Genomic DNA, 18,885 nt, shown 5'->3' on the forward strand with positions numbered 1-18,885 from the left:
GAATAGCAGTGCTGGCACCACCCATCGACATTGAAGCAAGAAAGCAGTAATTCGCTGGTTTCCAATCAAATTCTACATCAGGTGACATTGCTGTCCCAATTGGACTGCAGGTTGTCACCTGGGTGTGCTTTACTGTCTGGCCCACAAAGACTTCTCTATCATTTTATGTATACTCCGGCCCCCCAGCATCTGATGTATGTTGACCCGGCCCTCAGCCCAAAACATTTGGGGACCACTGGTACAGATGTGAATATAGCCTTGTACACACGTCATATAAAAGCAGTTTGAAACATCTGACGAACTAAAAGTTTTGCCATTTCGGAAAATCATTGTTAAAAAATTTAGTTAAACAGCAACACTGAGCAACCGATATTGGGTATTCTGCCCAATCCAACTGGCTGATCAATTTAGATGAATAAACATCTGGTGGATCAATTTAGGCAGACGTCATACAGCCGGTGTCTACAATCTACAAGTCTTTCAAACGACATTGTTCCACACCATGCGCACTTGTCGTGTAAAATGTGACTTTCGTCTGCACACGCAGTTTCCACATGACATAATCATTTAGAATATCCTTGTGTGTGAATTGAGCTTAAACGACTGTACTTGTCGTTTCTTTTTGCCAGGAATCGTCGTTTGAGTGACGCCGCCCTTTGTGTGTGCCGACTTTTTATCTAGTGTGTGCAGACATTTAAGCCCTGTACACACTCATGGGGAAAGTCCAAAGCGAGTGATCGTTACCCCACCCCTTGGGCGACAGTACAGAGTTGACACGGTACAGGCACGTCACTAGCCTGCAGGCTAATGTCACGTGCTGTTGCTAAGTAGGGCAAGGGTGGCATGCGAGTAAGGTCACGCAGCGACGGGGTGAGAGGAAAGAATAATGCTCTTGGCCAGTGATCGGTCAGGTGTATCGTTGGCCGAGGTGTCGGGGGACAGTCGAGTTTCGTCTAGCAAGTGTATAGGGCTTCAGTCTCTGAAAGGGTGTGAGAGAGAGATCCTAAAAGATAAATGAGTGACTGACAGTTTCTCGAGCCAGAGTAAAATATACAGAAAGGCCGGATTAGTAATTTGCATTTCAGCAACATACTTTGTCTAAAGCTGTTCTAGTTTCGGAATGCAAGTCACATACTGTGCTGACAAACTAGAAATACACCCTACAGCCAAGTTAGGCAAGCAACTACGACAGCAAGCACACATACACATAACACACAAAAACACAAGGGCTGCCATATTGCTGTGCCTTTTAGTAAATGTCAGTTGCCTGGCTGTCCTACTGCTTTGGTTTCTGAGTCACACCTACAAAAAAACATGCTGCTAGTGAAGTCAGCATTCACTTTTTCATCTGCACAGTAACTCTGAGTTAGTGTAAACAGAGTATGATTCATCATTTGTCTTCTTACTCCATTGTGCATGCAGAAGTGTGGAAAAGATCTGCACAGCGATAATAAGCAATACAAACATACATTTTCCAGCAGGGGAGAAGGAAAGGAACATGTTAAAAGCAGAGGCTAGGATTATGTTCCAGAATGTAATTCTAATTCTTCACAGTTCAGAAAATAAATTTGCTTCAGTGTGCATGGGAGGTTCTTTTTTATGTTTCATACAAAGGTGTGAGAACAAGATGCTTGATGTAGAGTATGCAGCACCCAGTGTGGTAGGTCTTTTAGATATATAAGTAATTTAAAATGCTTTCTATAAAGTATCAAGTCTCAATGACTCTGTAGAATACAAAGTCTCGGTGACTCTGTACAATACCAAGTCTCAGTGACTCTGTATAATACCAAGTCTCAGTGACTCTGTATAGCACCAAGTCTCAGTGACTCTGTATAGCACCAAGTCTCAGTGACTCTGTATAGCACCAAGTCTCAGTGACTCTGTAGAGTACCAAGTCTCAGTGACTCTGTATAGCACCAAGTCTCAATGACTCTGTATAGCACCAAGTCTCAGTGACTCTGTATAATACCAAGTCTCAGTGACTCTGTATAATACCAAGTCTCAGTGACTCTGTATAATACCAAGTCTCAGTGACTCTGTATAGCACCAAGTCTCAGTGACTCTGTATAGCACCAAGTCTCAGTGACTCTGTAGAGTACCAAGTCTCAGTGACTCTGTATAGCACCAAGTCTCAGTGACTCTGTATAGCACCAAGTCTCAGTGACTCTGTATAGCACCAAGTCTCAGTGACTCTGTATAGCACCAAGTCTCAGTGACTCTATGGAATACCAAGTCTCAGTGACTCTATAGAATACCAAGTCTCAGTGACTCTACGGAATACCAAGTCTCAGTGACTCTATAGAATACTAAGTCTCAGTGACTCTGTATAGCACCAAGTCTCTGTGACTCTGTATAGCACCAAGTCTTAGTGACTTTATGGAATACCAAGTCTCAGTGACTCTACGGAATACCAAGTCTCAGTGACTCTATAGAATACCAAGTCACAGTGACTCTATAGAATACCAAGTCTCAGTGACTCTGTATAGCACCAAGTCTCAGTGACTCTGTGGAATACCAAGTCTCAGTGACTCTGTGGAATACCAAGTCTCAGTGACTCTGTGGAATACCAAGTCTCAGTGACTCTGTAGAGCACCAAGCCTTGGTGACTCTGTAGAATAACTAATGTCATTGACTCTATGGAGCACCAAGTCTCTGTGACTCTATATAGGACCAAGTCTCTGTGACTGTAGAATACCAAGCCTTGGTGACTCTGTAGAATAACTAATGTCATTGACTCTATGGAGCACCAAGTCTCTGTGACTCTATATAGGACCAAGTCTCTGTGACTGTAGAATACCAAGCCTTGGTGACTCTGTAGAATACCAAGTCTTTGTGACTCTGTAGAATAACAAATGTCATTCACTCTATGGAGCACCAAGTCTCTGTGACTATGTAGAGCACCAAGTCTCTGTGACTGTAGAATACCAAGTCTCAGTGAATCTCTGCAGTACCACATCTAAGTGCATATTTTTCAAATACCAAATATCAGTGAGGGCTCGTTTCCACTATTGCGGTGCGGAATCGCCTGGATTCCACCGCTGATGAAATCGCATGCAGATGCGATTCCGCACGCGGTTTTTGCCGCGAATTCGCATGCGGATTCGCATAGGTGAGGGTATATGCGATTTTAACCATGTCACTGCTTGCGTGAATTTACATTGGTACCTAATGGCAAAAAACGTATGGGCAAAACGTATGCGATTTCCCTATTAAATACATTGTGTGCGATTCGCCTGCATTCCACAGGCGAATTCTGCAGGGTGTTCCGTGCAGATTTTCTCCGCACAATAAAACGCTCCCGCAGACGCATAAGTGGAAACAGGCCCATTCACTTATATTGTCTATGCGAATCCGCATACGCAAGACGCATGCGGATTTGCGATAGTGGAAACGAGGCCTGAATCTCAGCAGAATATTACTGTAAATCTCAGTGAACATCTGTAGCGTACCAAATCTTGATAACACACGAAGATTCATGAGAGACAAGGGCATAATTGTGAAAAAAGAAAACTCCTTGTCTGTGGTTTTCTCCCTTCAGGTGGTTTCTTGTCTCCATGCCCAGAATTTTGCTTCAGAATCCATAGCAAGGTTATTTATTGTTCCAGCATCTACCACAAAGAGAAATATCAGTATTGGGTGGACAGGCCCCTTAAAGTGAAAATATTTTCCACCTCCTCTTGCTACCTGGCAGGAGTTTAGCCGTGGAAAGAGTCACCACACCTAAGCCGGATGTAGCAGAAGTTTAATCAGTCACAGTGGTGAGAATGTGCATATTCCTCCAGCGACACTCCGCAGCACATGAAACCACACAGCTCCTGTGCCCGGGCCTGTGGTCACTACTGTACTGTTTTAGGAGAATATAAATGAGGCTGTGGTCAGAGAGGTGGTCCCAGGTGAACTTTCACAAACAAAAGTGCTAAGGAACTTTAGTGTGTGTCAGTAGCAAGGCATTCATCCCAACAAAGAAAGGCGCCAATAATTACAATTCTGCTTAAATAAACACATCTAAATAAACTAGATAAACCTATAAATAGGACTACTAAAAGTCCAAACAAGTGGAATTTTGGGTGTTAGGTTGCTGAAAGGGATATTCCACACGGTCAGGTTAAAGAGTAGCTGTAGTGAAAATAACGTAATGCATAAAATTGCTTGTTTTTTTTACAATATTAATTTATAAATTACTGAATATACTCGAGTACAAGTCTAGAAAGGTCTGATTCACTTCATAAAAGTATGGGGGTCGACTTATACATGAGTCACTGGCAACACTGAGCACACTGAGTAATGTGTGTACTAATAGTAACATTCCCATTTGCAGCAATTTACCCTGTGGTAAGTGATACTTTAAAGGAAGGAAATGCCAAGAAAACACAGGTCTGAAAGTCCTGGCCACAACAATTAACCACTTGAAGACCGCTCCACGCCAAATGGCGTGGACGTGGCGGCAGCCCCAGGATCGTCTAACACCGATTGGCGTGCAGTCCTGGGGGCGGAGTTTGCAGGGGATCGCGTGCGCCAATGCGTGCGCATCCCTACTCTGATGACGGAACTCCGCTCCGCCTTCAGTCTCTCAGCGGCGATCGCCGCTCGGAGACTGCTAGACAGCGAAACTGCCTTCTTTTATCACTGGTCAGAACTGCGATCTAAGACACCCCCCTGGGTGGCGAGACAGCGATCCGCTGTCATAGGATGAAGCCTATGACAGTCGATCGCACTGATTGGCTGCTGTGGGAGGGAGGGGGGGGGGGGAATAAAAAAAAAGAACACATTTATTACAAAATAAAAGCAATAAATATTTACAATAAAATAAACAAACATCTGGGGAGCTCTCTATTGGTGGGGAGGGAATCATTTGTGTGCTGAGTTGTGCGGCCCTGCAACGAGGCCTTAAAGCTGCAGTTTTAGGGAAAAATGGCCTGGTCTTTAGGGGGGTTTAACACTGCGGTCCTAAAGTGGTTAACAAGGAAAGGGGCTGGGGGGAAATACTGGGCTGCATAAAAGGAATGAATAATTGCAGTGCTTGGGGGCCTGGAGGAGATATTGGCTGCACTTAAAGAGGCACTTAAGCCAGAAAAAAAAATGAGTTTTACTCACCTGGGGCTTCTACCAGCCCCCTGCAGCAGTCCTGTGTCCTCGCAGCCACTCACTAATCCTCTGGTCCCCCGCTGCCAGCTAGTTTCGTTTTTGCCGATAGGCCCGTCAGGACTGGCCACACGTAGCTTTTTCAGCATTCCCGACTGTAATTAACGCTATTGTGGGCCGCAACGCGTACAAAAATACGAGTTGCCGCATATCTATGCGTGCGTAATGCTTCAACACGTATTTTTGTACGCGTTGCGGCCCGCAATAGTGCTAATTACAGTCGAGAATGCAGAAAAAACTACGCATGGCCAGTCCTGACGGGCCTGTCGGCAAAAACGAAACTAGCTGGCGGCGGGGGACCAGAGGATTAGTGAGTGGCTGCGAGGACACAGGACTGCTGCAGGGGGCTGGTAGAAGCCCCAGGTGAGTAAAACTCTTTTTTTTCCTGGCTTAAGGTTCACTTTAAGGGACAGGAGGAGATAATGGCTGCAATACTGTATGCAGTGCAGTCATTAATCCCTCCTGAGCCCCAAGTTCAGCCATTAACATTACTGGGTAGATTTATACTTGAGTCAATAAAAAATTCCAGCTTAAGAGGGTCGAATATTCGAGTCGACTTATACACTAGGTCAACTTGTATTCGAGTATATACGGTATCAAGTCAGTGTTTGCCCATTGTTAAATAGTTTGGTCTGGCTAAACAAACACAGAGCGCAAAGAAGGTCTTCAGCAACTATATGTGGAATTAAAACTTTTTATTGTGTGCTGTGCAAGAGTTCAGGTCCACCTTAAAATTGTTCTCAAAGTTTGTTTTCACTGTCTCGGGTACATGAGGGTAAGTGTTTAACCTTTAAAGAGAACCCGAGGTGGGTTTGAAAAATATTATCTGCATACAGAGGCTGGATCTGCCTATACAGCCCAGCCTCTGTTGCTATCCCAAATCCCCCTAAGGTCCCCCTGCACTCTGCAATCCCTCATTAATCACAGCCACGCTGCTGACAAACAGTTTGTCAGAGCTGGCTGTGTTTATCTCTATAGTGTCAGTCTGCTGCTCTCCCCGCCTCCTGCAGAACTCCAGTCCCCGCCTGCATCCCTTCCCTCCCTGCTGATTGGAGGGAAGGGACAGGAGCAGGGACCGGAGCTATGCAGGAGGCGGGGGAGCAGCTGAGACTGACACTACAGATGTAAACACAGCCTCACAGCTTGGCTGTGATTTATGAGGGATTGCAGAGTGCAGGGGGACCTTAGTGGGGTTGGGATAGCAACAGAGGCTGGGCTGTATAGGCAGATCCAGCCTCTGTATGCAGATAACATTCTTTAAACACACCTCGGGTTCTCTTTAACACAAAAATAAGACTACTGGATTCCAGAAATGTCCTACTGAGGATTGGGACTATATAGATACAACTGTGCACATAATCAGTTTATTTTCACATCGGGTTTGCTCTAAGTACATTTACCGTGTATAAGCTGCTGTTATTATACCCATACATTACCTTGCAGGAAAAATAAAGAACAGACATTATTTATGACACTTACAGCTGCTGCTCGTCTATAGCAGTGATCAGCAGCACAAGGGTCTGAATAATGTTTATTACACAGGCACTGACTATTAATAGAGCCTCAGTGTCCTGCTTATTCACACAAAAAGAGCTGTGACTGCCTCAGATTGCTTTCCCAGAACTCTGACTATTGATGAATGTAGATTAACTGGAACAGCAGCTACAAGATCTTGTAAAATGTTTTTACATCTGGCACAAAATAGCTTCTATGGCTGTCACACAAGCGTCCGCCTGTATTTCTCATTATTACAGAAAGCTGGGGATAAGGTTACATGAACAGAAGTTTTATCCGAAAGTCATGGCTCAAAATCAATGCAAATTAGATGACTTCATCTGTGGGGCCGTCATACCCACAGCTCTCCAGTGAGTGCAGAACTGTTCTCTTTTTTTTTCCGAAGATGAGCAGTGGGGAAGCTAAGGAGCTTTGGCCCCCAGTGCAAGTTTTACTTTGGGCCTCTCCCAAGAATTCTATACATAACAATTCATATGGTGCAACAAAACCTGTCAAGGAAAACCTCAGTGTCAGAGGTGTAACCAGAGGAGGGGGGCAGATTATTAAAATGGACCTGAATTCTTGCACAGGACAGAAGGAAAACAGAGAAATGCACCTCGTATGTATTTAGAGAGTTTAGCATGTCTAATTCCCCCTCATCTTGGGTAAGCATAAGTTGTAATTTGATCTTACAGCTGTAACAAATAAATGTTTTTCTGTAAAGGTTATTATGCTGTTGCGTATCTTTTAGAGCAGAGTGGAAGTTCTGAGTTCAGTTCCACTTTATGATTACCACTATTCAGAAGTGATCATTACCACCATACCACCATTAAAGAGCTAATACTGTGGTTGATGGAGGACCCCCAGTGGGCCCCTCTGGTCCAAAGGCCCCAGTGCGGTCACAACCTCTGCATCCCCTATTGCTACAGGACTGTAGATAAGCACATTTATAGGAGGAAATAGATCTGCTTTCATGTCCTCATCTGAATCAGAAGAGTGATGGATAAAGCAGCCTGATGTTGCTGGTCAAAGTCAGCAAGATTTATCTTATTGCAGAAATCACACAGAGGCGTGTGATTGATCTGTATATGTCTGATTGGCTGCTCACAGTCATGTGTCACTGGGCTCAATCCAATTCATTTTTTCTTCTAAGTTTTCACCTAGGTGATATTTCTACATAACCGAAGCGAGAGGGATATGGAGGATGCTATATTTATTTCCTTTTAAATAATACCAGTTTCCTGGCTGTCCTGTTGATCCTCTACCTCTAACACTTTTAGCCATAGAACCCGAACAAGCATATATACTGTACATCAGATGCATCTGACAAAAATCTGACAGGATTAGCTGCATGCTTGCTTCTGTTGTTATTCAGACACTACTGCAGCCAAAGAGATCAGCAGGGCTGCCAGGCAACTGGTATTGTTTAAATATGGCAGCCTCCATATCCCACTTCTTTGCCCTTAAATGACAACCGAGGTGACATGTGACATGATGAGATAGACATGTGTATGTACAGTGCCTAGCACACAAATAACTAGGCTGTGTTCCTTTTTTTCTTTCTCTTCCTAAAAGAGTTAAACATCAGGTATGTAAGTGCCACTTCCTGTCTGGGTCCGACTACAGTGTGACCCTCACTGCTAAGTAATTACAGCCATAAAATATTTTCCTGTTAGTAAATGGCTTGCTGGAGCAGGAAAGAGATAAAAAGAGTCAGTAATTCATAGATTTGAGCTCTGGCATACCTCAATGAAGGTGTCATTGAGCAGAGACAGTGAAATAGTAAAAACTTAAAAACTAGATTTAACTATAAAATAAAACTGCGAGATATCTAAAAAAGTCATTTGTAGGAGGAGGATAAATACAATTGTTTTTCTCATCAGTTTATTTTCACCTCGGATGTCCTTTAAGCCACCAACAAGCAAGAAACACTCTCAATCATGTTGACTACTTTTCACCTACTTTTGGTACTTTTTCAATTGCAGAGTGCAAAAGTTATTTTAAACAGATCATGGAAAATTATCCTGAAGGAGAAAACGTGAATTGGTTCGGGCCCACTTCGCCTTGTGTATGCTATACCAGGAAATGACTCTTACCAAGCCATCTTATAACATCAAATCTATCACACGGTTAGGTTAATGATTGCTGTCTGCTTTAGTGCACCACACATTGGAGTCGGTTAACAAAGCAGCATTCTGCTATCACTGACCTTATTTTACGCAAGTTAAAGGAAACCTGTGAAATAAAAAAAAAGCTAAAGAAAGATACATATCTAAGTAGTGGGAAGGATCTGGATGATCCAGAGGCTTCCCCCATCCTTCTCAACCCCACCGCTGCTCGTCAGGACCCTCTTCTTCACAGCCGCACCCCTGGCCATGTACAAGCGCGGCCGTACAATCTGAGCCGTCACTGTAGCATGAAGCCGCTTGTGGATGGAGGAAAAAGCAGTGCATGAGCGGCTTCATCCTCCTGAGCAGGTACAGACCAGACCATATGTACCGTATGAAAACCAATTAATATACATATAGAGACAGACGTACCTGAGATGCGGTTCTTGTGGACTCAGAAAGCAGACTTGTCTGGCTGATGACTTTTTTCTCCAAGCAGTCGATTTTCTCATACGTCCGTTTTTGCCGTACCACCTCTGGCTGAGTAGTCATTTCTATTTTATTGTTGTCTCGGACCTCTATTCCGGGTCTGTACAATGACCTACTGCTGGATGTAACATCATCCCTCGACCCTCTCCCTGAATTTTTTAAAGAGTCTCCTTGAAATCGCACCTTACTGCTGTCAGGAGCAATGTTTTCTATCATGTCTGCATCCAAACTAGCCTTGCTGCCCCGAGAAACTGCCGTTCTGCCAACAACCGATCTCATCTCTGCTATAAGTTTCTCATTCAAGGCATTGAGTTCACTGCTGCTGCCCACCGAACCAGGCCTTGGTTGAGCAGTGCCCTGTCTCCTACCCTTCCTTTTCCTCAAACTAGGAGAAGGGCCTGTGGAGTAGCCAGAGTCCTGCTGGCTTATCACTGTAGGGTAGTCTTGGGGAAGGCTGTTCTGACGATTGTGGTGCGCTTCCATGTTCTTGAGAACATTTGCTTCAAAGACCCTCCAAGAATTTTTGAAACTATCCTTTACAGCCAACTGTCCAGGCTGATGTTTACTCGAAACATCAAGAGACCCGGTAGGAGAGACAGTCTGTTTTGAGGATTGGTCAACATTGACCATGTGCTTTATGTACTCCCTGCCTGCTGGACTGTATTCTGTTGCAGAAGGGTTCCTCTTGTGCTTATTCTGATGAACACTTGGGTAGGGCAGAAGCTTTGGTGTCTGTGAGTGGCTTTGAAGGCTGTTTGTTGGAGACAAGGGTGGAGACATTGAACGTACAGTCATACTTTCAAAGTCCATTTCAGCAGGAGGCTCATCGTAAATCGGAGATTCCAGAGATGGCTCATCGTAGATGGGTGGCGGGGAGCCATACCTGGGGGAAGTGGGCTGTAAGGTCCCTGTAGGAGTCCTTTGTGGAGATTGACATGTGGCCCCTTTGGTTAAAACAAGGCAAAATCCTCCGTTGTCTGTTTTCTTCACCTGCATGGATTGCTTGGGATCACCAAAAGTTTTTGCTTGTATAGCAGGAGGCACCTGACCATAGCCACTGGACCTGGTCATGGAGTTCTTTGGCATGCTGCTCTGCAGCGGGGAACCAGAGGAGGATCCAGGCATCTGTCTCAGACTATTGACCTTCACCAACATGGCTGCCTTAGTTCCAGGTGCGGGCTGCCACCTGTAAGAAACAAAAAAAAACCATAATTTTAGCTATGTACATCTAATACAAAAAACACCAATACATGCAACTATGAATCATTGATTTCATGAAACTGTAAAAGCTACCATCACCGACGGGAATTGGCTGATGCCAGATAAGTGTGCTTTCTGGATGCTAGAGACTCAATGCTAAATATAGGCCTAGCTAATATAGTACTATACCCCACTCTATATATACCATGAATTCTGTATTAAATGCTAAAATACTGTTATTGAAAGAATATTACCCTTGGGGAGCCATGGAAAGTCTTTAAGCACAGCAGAGCTCTCAAACAGCCTAAGAAGTTGGCCTACACCACTGAGTGCTGCTGATGATTTGTTCTGATTGGTTGAGACAACTGGTTAGTTGAGTTCTAGATAACTGGGACTCTACAGTATATCCTGATGGAGACAAACCAATACTTACACCCCTTTTTAAATGTTTTTATTGTACTCTCCCATACAGTGGCTGTCTTTGGAAAGGCCAGCGTTGGTGGTCTGTATTCTGCAATTATACATATAGAAATTTGCATCATGCCTCTGTATCCCTGCCACTGTACATATAAGCTTCAGAAACAGCTTTCTTTTCTTTAGGTAGAGACAGAAAAAGCCTGAGACTTTACATTATATAGTTACATAGTTACTTGGGTTGAAAAAAGACGTACGTCCATCGAGTTCAAACAGAGAACAAAGTACAACACCAGCCTGCTCCCTCACATATCCCTGTTGATCCAGAGGAAGGCGAAAAACCCTTACAAGGCATGGTCCAATTAGCCCCCAAAGGGAAAAAATTCCTTCCTGACTCCAGATGGCAATCAGATAAATTCCCTCGATCAACATCATTAGGCATAACCTAGTAATTGTAGCCATGGATGTCTTTCAATGCAAGGAAAGCATCTAAGCCCCCTTTAAATGCAGGTATAGAATTTGCCACAACTACTTCCTGTGGTAATGCATTCCACATCTTAATCACTCTTACTGTAAAAAAACCCTTTCCTAAATACATGGCTAAAACCTTTTTCCTCCATGGGCAGATCATGTCCTCTAGTCCTTTGAGAAGGCCTAGGGACAAAAAGCGAATCCGCCAAGCTTTTATATTGCCCTCTGACGTATTTATACATGTTAATTAGATCCCCTCTAAGGCGTCCTTTCTCTAGACTAAATAAACCCAGTTTATCTAACCTTTCTTGGTAATTGAGACCTTCCATCCCACGTATCAATTTTGTTGCTCGTCTCTGCACCTGCTCTAAAACTGCAATATCTTTCCTGTAATGTGGTGCCCAGAACTGAATTCCATATTCCAGATGTGGCCTTACTAGAGAGTTAAACAGGGGCAATATTATGCTAGCATCTCAAGTTTTTATTTCCCTTTTATACATTGTTATTATTGCTGTCTGTGTCCCTATAGAGAAACTTCCACGCAATACCTGCACTGTAGGCTAAGGTGTATACAGACTACAACAGAAATAAGGGACAAACATAAAAATCTGAGAAACTTTCTAACTTGTCTCTGTCCACGTACAGATGTTACCTTTAGAACAAGTCAAATTAATCCAAATGGTGTCAACAAGGGCCGTGCCGAGGGAGAGGCTGGGAAGGCACCAGCCTCTGGGTGCAGAGCCCAGAAGGGGCTCCTGTGCCTCCCAGAGTGCCCTCACTCTCCCGGCCATTTGCAGAGTGGTGCAGAGTGAGGGTACAACTCACCTGAGAGCGTCCCTGGAACCTTCAGCATACTGCATCTTCTCCATGTTGCACAGTTCAGATTCTCCTCTCTGATGCCCTCTAGTGGCGCTTGCTCATTATTGCAGCTTTGGAGGAGTCAGAGAGAAGATGCTGTGAGTGTGCTATGCGGAGAAGACATGCTTAAGTTTGCTGCATATGAGGAGTGGGAGCAGAAGCTACCTAATGCTGGTGGGGGGCGGGCACATCTGGCTATCTATAGTGGAGGGAGGCTACCTAATACTGGGGGGGCATATTTGGCAACCTATACTGGGGGGGGGGCACCTAATACGGGGGCACATCTGGCTATATAAACTAGGCAGGGGAGGGGGCGCACTTTGGAATCTCCGCCTGTAGATCTGGAGAATCTTATCCAAGCCCTGGTGTCAACCCTCATGTTTCTTCCACCCTAGGGGTATATTATTCATATATAAAAAGAATTATCGCTCCTGTTCTTTTAAGAGAACTGCCAAGGATAGCTACGGTCTGTAATATTCAGTTGACATGCACATTATCACACGCACATGGGCTGGAAACATCAGATTTATCAAGTGAATGCTGAAGCCAGGAAACATATTCAGAGATTTCTGGAGGCCAGGCAGCCCTGAGCGAGTCCTTCACAGTCAGAGCTGTGTGTATCCGCTGTCAGATTATGGCAACAATGGGATTCTTGTGCTGCTCCCAACTCCATTCTCACACAATTGTCTGGCAGAGGCTGAGCAGGGTGGGTCCTGCCCCAATACGGACAACAGGAAATAAGAGCCTGATAGATTGCGCTGGGTTTAAGGGTGACAATCAGGCCTTTGTCATGAAAACTTTTTTCCTCACTCTCTTTAATCCTAGGGACAAAGAATAAAAGCGGGGGTGGGAGACATAAATGCTTAAAATGCACTAAAGGAGACTCAATTAGGAACTATGCTAGACACAATTAAAGATATATGGGATGAAGAAAATAGTATAGAAGACGGGCTTGTGACATACAATAAGCACAGGAGGGCTACAGCTATGTACCCACGGCCAGATGGACCGGAGATCTCCACCGACATTCCCTGATCCATCAGGCTGAATCTGCAAGAATTGTTGGTGGCCGTTGAAACAAACGATCATGTAAATGATTGGGGTAAATAAATGGGGATAGGAACGATTCTCCGGGATTTGATCAAACATGGTAGTCGTTTGAAAACGAATAATTGCCGTGGGTGGCTGGCATTGTGAAAGATGGTTTAACAAATTTTCGCTAAGCGATGTGCAATATCGTGGAAAACATTGATTGACGCGAAAAATAGGCCAAGAAATCATGTCCTGGGTATAAGGAGCCTGTAGACAGCAAAATGATCACAGAATAGTTTTGACACCCTTACAGCCAAGGTAAAGAAGTCATATTTTTAATGGACAACTGACCTGAGATGGATATGGAGGCTGCCATATTTGTTTCCTTTTAAACAATGCCAATTGCCTGGCTGTCTGACGCTGGTTTCACACTATACGCAGCGTTAGCGATGTGGTGTATTTCGTTCGTCGCACCGCCAAAAACAGGCCTTCAGGGAACACCGGCCAAGCAGGAAGTGACGTGCGCTTGCCGTCACTTCCTGCTTTGGGTATGCAGAAGCGTATTGTTAATATACACTTCTGCGCATGCGTGCCGCGACTCCAACGTGCTTACAAGGGCACTACAGCGAAAAACTGTCAAATTTAAAATAAGTGCAAACATATACAAATAAGAAGTACGTTTTTTCCAGAGTAAAATGAGCTATAAATTACTTTTCTCCTATGTTACTGTAGTAGAAATCTGACAGAAGTGATAGGTTTTGGACTAGTCCATCTCTTTATAGGGGATTCTCAGGGATATATTTATTTTCAAAAGCACTTAGTGAATGGCAGTTTTTTGCCCAACTGCCAAAAAACTGTGTAGGGATTAGGGAAACTGGCCAGCATAACTGTTTAAATCCTTTTTAGGGAATATCTTTATAAAGAATAAAAGCCTTGATGAGAATCCCCTATGAAGAGATGGACTGGTCCAAAACCTGTCACTTCTGTCAGAATTCTACTGCCTACTGTAAGTGACAGCATTATAGGAGAAAAGTAATTTATGGCTCATTTTACTCTGGAAGAGACGTACTTCTTATTTGTATAAGTTTGCACATATTTTAAATTTTACAGTTTTACGCTGTTTTTTTTTTTTTCACTCGTCACCATAGACTAAAATGACTTCCGGGACGACGCAGATTGCCACAGGTCGACGCAGCACCGCAGCAGTAACGTAGTTCTGGCCCTGCATTGGGGATGAGGTAAAAGCATCAGGGCTGTGAAGTCAAGGAGTCGAAGTCGGAGCAATTTTGGGTACCTGGAGTCAGAGTTGGAGTCGGATGATTCATAAACTGAGGAGTCGGATGATTTTTGTACTAAATCCACAGCCCTGGTAAGTATACTTAGGAGTCGAGGAGTCGGAGCCATTTTGGGTACCTGTAGTTGTTGGAGTCGGTGGTTTCATAAACTGAGGAGTCGGATGATTTTTGAACCGACTACACAGCCCTGGAAAACGTCACTTCTGTTGTGTTGCGCTGTAACGTTTCATTGCCTGGCAGTGGGGTGCAGTAAAAATACTGCACCACACTGGTGTGAAAGGGTCCTCAAGGTAAATAAATATGGCAGTCTCCATATCCCTCTCAGGTCAGTTGTTATTTAACCTATTTTGGTTCCTGGACGTAGAAACTACGTCCAGGAACCATGCGTGCTACCGCGCACTCCCGGCCACGGATTCGGTAGCCACGGAATCAATGTATCGGGCTATGGTGTCACTGATTCCTCTCCCCCGCTGAAAAAGCGACAGCTTCTCTCGGAAGCTGTGCTTTTTCTGCCCGTTGCCTCCCCCCTGCGTCACTCTAAGCGTGTGTTACGCTTAGAGTGACGTCATGTAAACAAACTCATGGCCGCCATCTTGTGGCCAAAAAGTAAAACTACAACTAAAAGTAAAAAAAATTAAAAACAACACACAATTACATTATAAAACTATAGTTTACATCCCACCCTCCCAAAGATACCCAAATAAAATGTTTAATATAAAAAAAAAATATTACAATAAAAAAAAAAAACATGTAAATATTTACCTAAGGGTCTAAACTTTTTAAATATCAATGTAAAGATGAAATATTTCTATATTTTTTTATTTTAAACTTGTAAATAGTGATAGATGCAAAACGGAAAAAATGCACCTTTATTTCCAAATAAAATATTGTCGCCATACATTGTGATAGGGACATAATTTTAACGGTGTAATAACCAGGACATATGGGCAAATACAATACGTGAGTTTTAATTATGGAGGCATGTATTATTTTAAAACTATAATGGCTGAAAACTGAGAAATAATGATTTCCTGTTAAAATGCATTTACAGTAGAGTGGCTCTTAGCAAAATGTAACCCCCAAAGAAAGCCTAATTGGTGGCGGAAAAAACAAGATATAGATCAGTTCATTGTGATAAGTAGTGATAAAGTTATAGGCTAATGAATGGGAGGTGAACATTTCTCAAGTGAAAACGACGGAACGCGAATGGGTTAAAGATCCAATCACTTCAAATAATGAATGTCAGTTATAAAGTCGGTTGTCGGTTGATTTCTTTGTATCCAACCATTTACTTTAAGTATCCCTGTGCAAACTGTATCCGATGACTAATGATCATTCCTCTGTATGCCTGTGTTGACAGCACTACTGGAAAATCTGCCACTGTCAGTAGAAGCTCATCCCACCTAACTCACTCACAGGATCCAGCAGGCCCTTAGGCTGAACCAGTATCATGAATCCTGCTTACCTTTGTACAGAAGTGGACTTTAAACATAAAACAAACGTTTAGAACTGAGCAGCAGATCAGCATACAGGTACAACAAAATTAAGGCAGGCACTGCTGGACAATGCAGGACCTTTGTAAAGCAGCAAGATACAGTGAGCCTAGTGACAGCGGCTTGTACCAGCCTGGCTGCTTCTGCTGATTCAGCCTTCATCCTAGTTACAGTTATCGTTTTCCATTATGTATAATTTTCTTGGAAAAAAGTGCTAAAAACCAGCTATTTTCCTGTCCCTGTAAGGCCACTTGCACACTACATGCGATTTCAATTTGCGGTTTTTAATCAATTTTAACACGCGATTCCGATTTTTAATCGGTACTGCATGCTGTGTTTTTTCTGCGTTTTGCTTTTTGTTTTAATAACATCCAGAGAAAATTGGAATCGCGAATTGGATTTGCAGTGTGCAGGGGGCCTAAGGCTGGGTTCACACTCAGGACAATTCATGAGCCTTTTACCCCACTGGGAGACAGGAACCAATACACAGTACCTTACACCCAATTTTAGGGCCAGTGCACACCATAAAGCGCTAGCGTAAAAGCAAACGTAAAAGCACACCTGAGCGTTTTGCCGGTGATTTCAGCGCTAGTGCAAAAGAAACCTATGGGCCCGTTCTCACTTGGGAGATTTGCGTTAATCGCCTGCGATTAACACAAATCGCTTCCCAAAAAATTTGTATCCTGCACCATTTTCAGGCGATTTTCCGGCGATCACGTTTAGTGCTATAGAAACGCTAATCGCTATCGCGGAAAATCGCCCCAAGTGTGAACGGCGATTTTTGGCATTAATCTACAAAAATTGCCAGAGCAAAACGCTAGCAAAATCACTAGCGTTTTGCAAGTGTGAATGGGGCCTTAGTGCTTTTTGAAGTGATTTTTCAAATATTGGCCAATCAGAGAGGAACAGAGGTGTGGGAGGGGAAAACAGGAGGGAAAGAGGCTTCAGCCAATCAGGTTGCATTAGTTAAGTGAGGGGAAGTAGAGAAGCAAAAAAGACAACCTAGCATGCCCTGCAACTTCCTTTTTGTGTACCAAATAACAGTCAGGTAAACTGGGGAATGATCATTTATCAACTAGAAAAGTAATAGTGATTTTAACTTTTGGATTGCCTGGTTAGCATCCCTATTACTTGTTTACCAGAGAAAAATAAAGAATTGATTTTTGATTTTATGCCCGACAGTTACACTTTAAGATAATGGGTCAGCATAGTTTCAATGTTTTCTGTTCCTATTTCAAGGTAGTGTTCAGGCTTGCTGGGCAACCAATACATGCCGGAGAAGGCATTTCCTGTGCAGGTTCCTAAGAAAGAGGAAGTGCCTGTGCTAGGCGGACGTTCAGGGAGCAGAGCCAGAATGGCCTGACCACCATAACTAGAAGAGTACTCTTTATAAGGGAAGTGATACATGCGTATCACATGTGCTGCAGTCTCACTTTAACATTCACTGAGACCCAACAGGAGCTGCCAGCTTTAGCCTGGTTTCAATAAGACAGAATATGGTCTCAATTTACTACAATTTCCTAAATGCCTCCCCTCCCATTCCCAGATAATGATCAGACTGCAGCAAATGCCAAAACTATTTTCCTGCTGTTGTAAGGCCCTTGATTCCAATTTTCACTCAGTCTTCAATCAATAGTTTAACAGGCCCAGGGGACTATTCCCTGTGCTATGGAGAGGCAGCGCGATGTAAACAGACCCGTTTACAAATCTGCAGACAGGAGCAGCCATTTACTGGGAACTATTTGCAGAGACCAAAGCCTGTGGATGTTATGGGATAGCTGCTGCACTTATAAGTATACTACATAGGCCCCTATTGATAGTGCATTTGTAACAATTATAAAGCATTACTGATTTTACTCCCTTGAAGATATCAGAGAACCACATGGCTGCCTATTGTCTACATGTACTCCCCTTTCATCAGCATCTGCACAAGTTTAAGTTCGCTGTGCTGCCTGCTGGTTAGGCAGCTTCCCCATTCTTATCTGGCCCCCCTGCAGAATCACCAGCGTACTGCGTCTTGTGCTTAACTGCATTACTTACATACTGTCTGTGATCTGAATCGCACATCTGTTATATGCACATCAGGTCTGACTCCTCATTTCTGTAATCCATGTCCTGCAGATAGCAGGTTTTACAAAAACAACTGACAGCATTGCCACCACTGTCAACTAATATCATGGATCTGCTGTCACCTAGAAGCAGCTGTGACCAATCGTCCCAGTGCCTGACCAGTGCATGTACCACAGCCCTTTAAGTGTTGCATATGGCAGTTTTCTACAGTGCAGTAACCGCGCCATGAGCCAAACACTGCCACCTGTGGCACACAACCCACAGCACAGACATGAGAACATTACCCATAGCACTCCAACCTAATTGTAATCTTAACCGCGCTCACAGTCTTAATAAAGATGAGAAAGGTATGAACGTTACTGTCACCATCCAATGCAAAGTTCCAGATAAGGAGCAACACCAGATTGATACTGTCCAGATCAAAGCACAATAACCATCTTCATCTCAGACCATCACGATATTGCACATAGGAAAAAAGAGAGGAAATTCATAGCGTAACCAATTACATGAAGGTGTCACCACCACCAAACCAGTGTAAGCACGGAAACGCTTCCACCTCACTCCACCGTGCAGGGTCACACCCCCCCTGTGCGCCCGCACTCACCCAGCAATCCTCCTATATATCCGGAGGTAAGATGTTACAGCTTTTTGGAGGGTAAGTGGACGTCACTGAAAACTTGCAGGTCTGCAAACTTAAGACAACTTGGAATAGTGTAAAACCATTTAATAAAAGGCTAAAAATAGACTTATTGCACTCACAAGGATCGCTGACAATAGCGCATTGTATCAGCGATCCTTGTGAGTAATTGGTTACGCTAT

General features: G+C 43.7%; 1 protein-coding gene across 7 annotated transcripts in view; it reads right to left on the bottom strand.

Annotated features, from left to right (window-relative positions):
- The window catches only part of LOC137542203 (rho GTPase-activating protein 39-like), a 246,130-nt gene that overhangs the window by 48,409 nt on the left and 178,836 nt on the right, over positions 1-18,885 (bottom strand). For all 7 annotated transcript variants that reach the window (XM_068263943.1, XM_068263946.1, XM_068263940.1 and 4 more), the window contains one exon: positions 9,177-10,419. In XM_068263943.1, coding sequence (XP_068120044.1) covers positions 9,177-10,419 — 1,243 coding nt within the window. The remainder of the gene's footprint in view (positions 1-9,176; positions 10,420-18,885) is intronic.

Source organism: Hyperolius riggenbachi, chromosome 12 (genome assembly GCF_040937935.1).
Source record: "Hyperolius riggenbachi isolate aHypRig1 chromosome 12, aHypRig1.pri, whole genome shotgun sequence".
NCBI lineage: Eukaryota > Metazoa > Chordata > Amphibia > Anura > Hyperoliidae > Hyperolius > Hyperolius riggenbachi.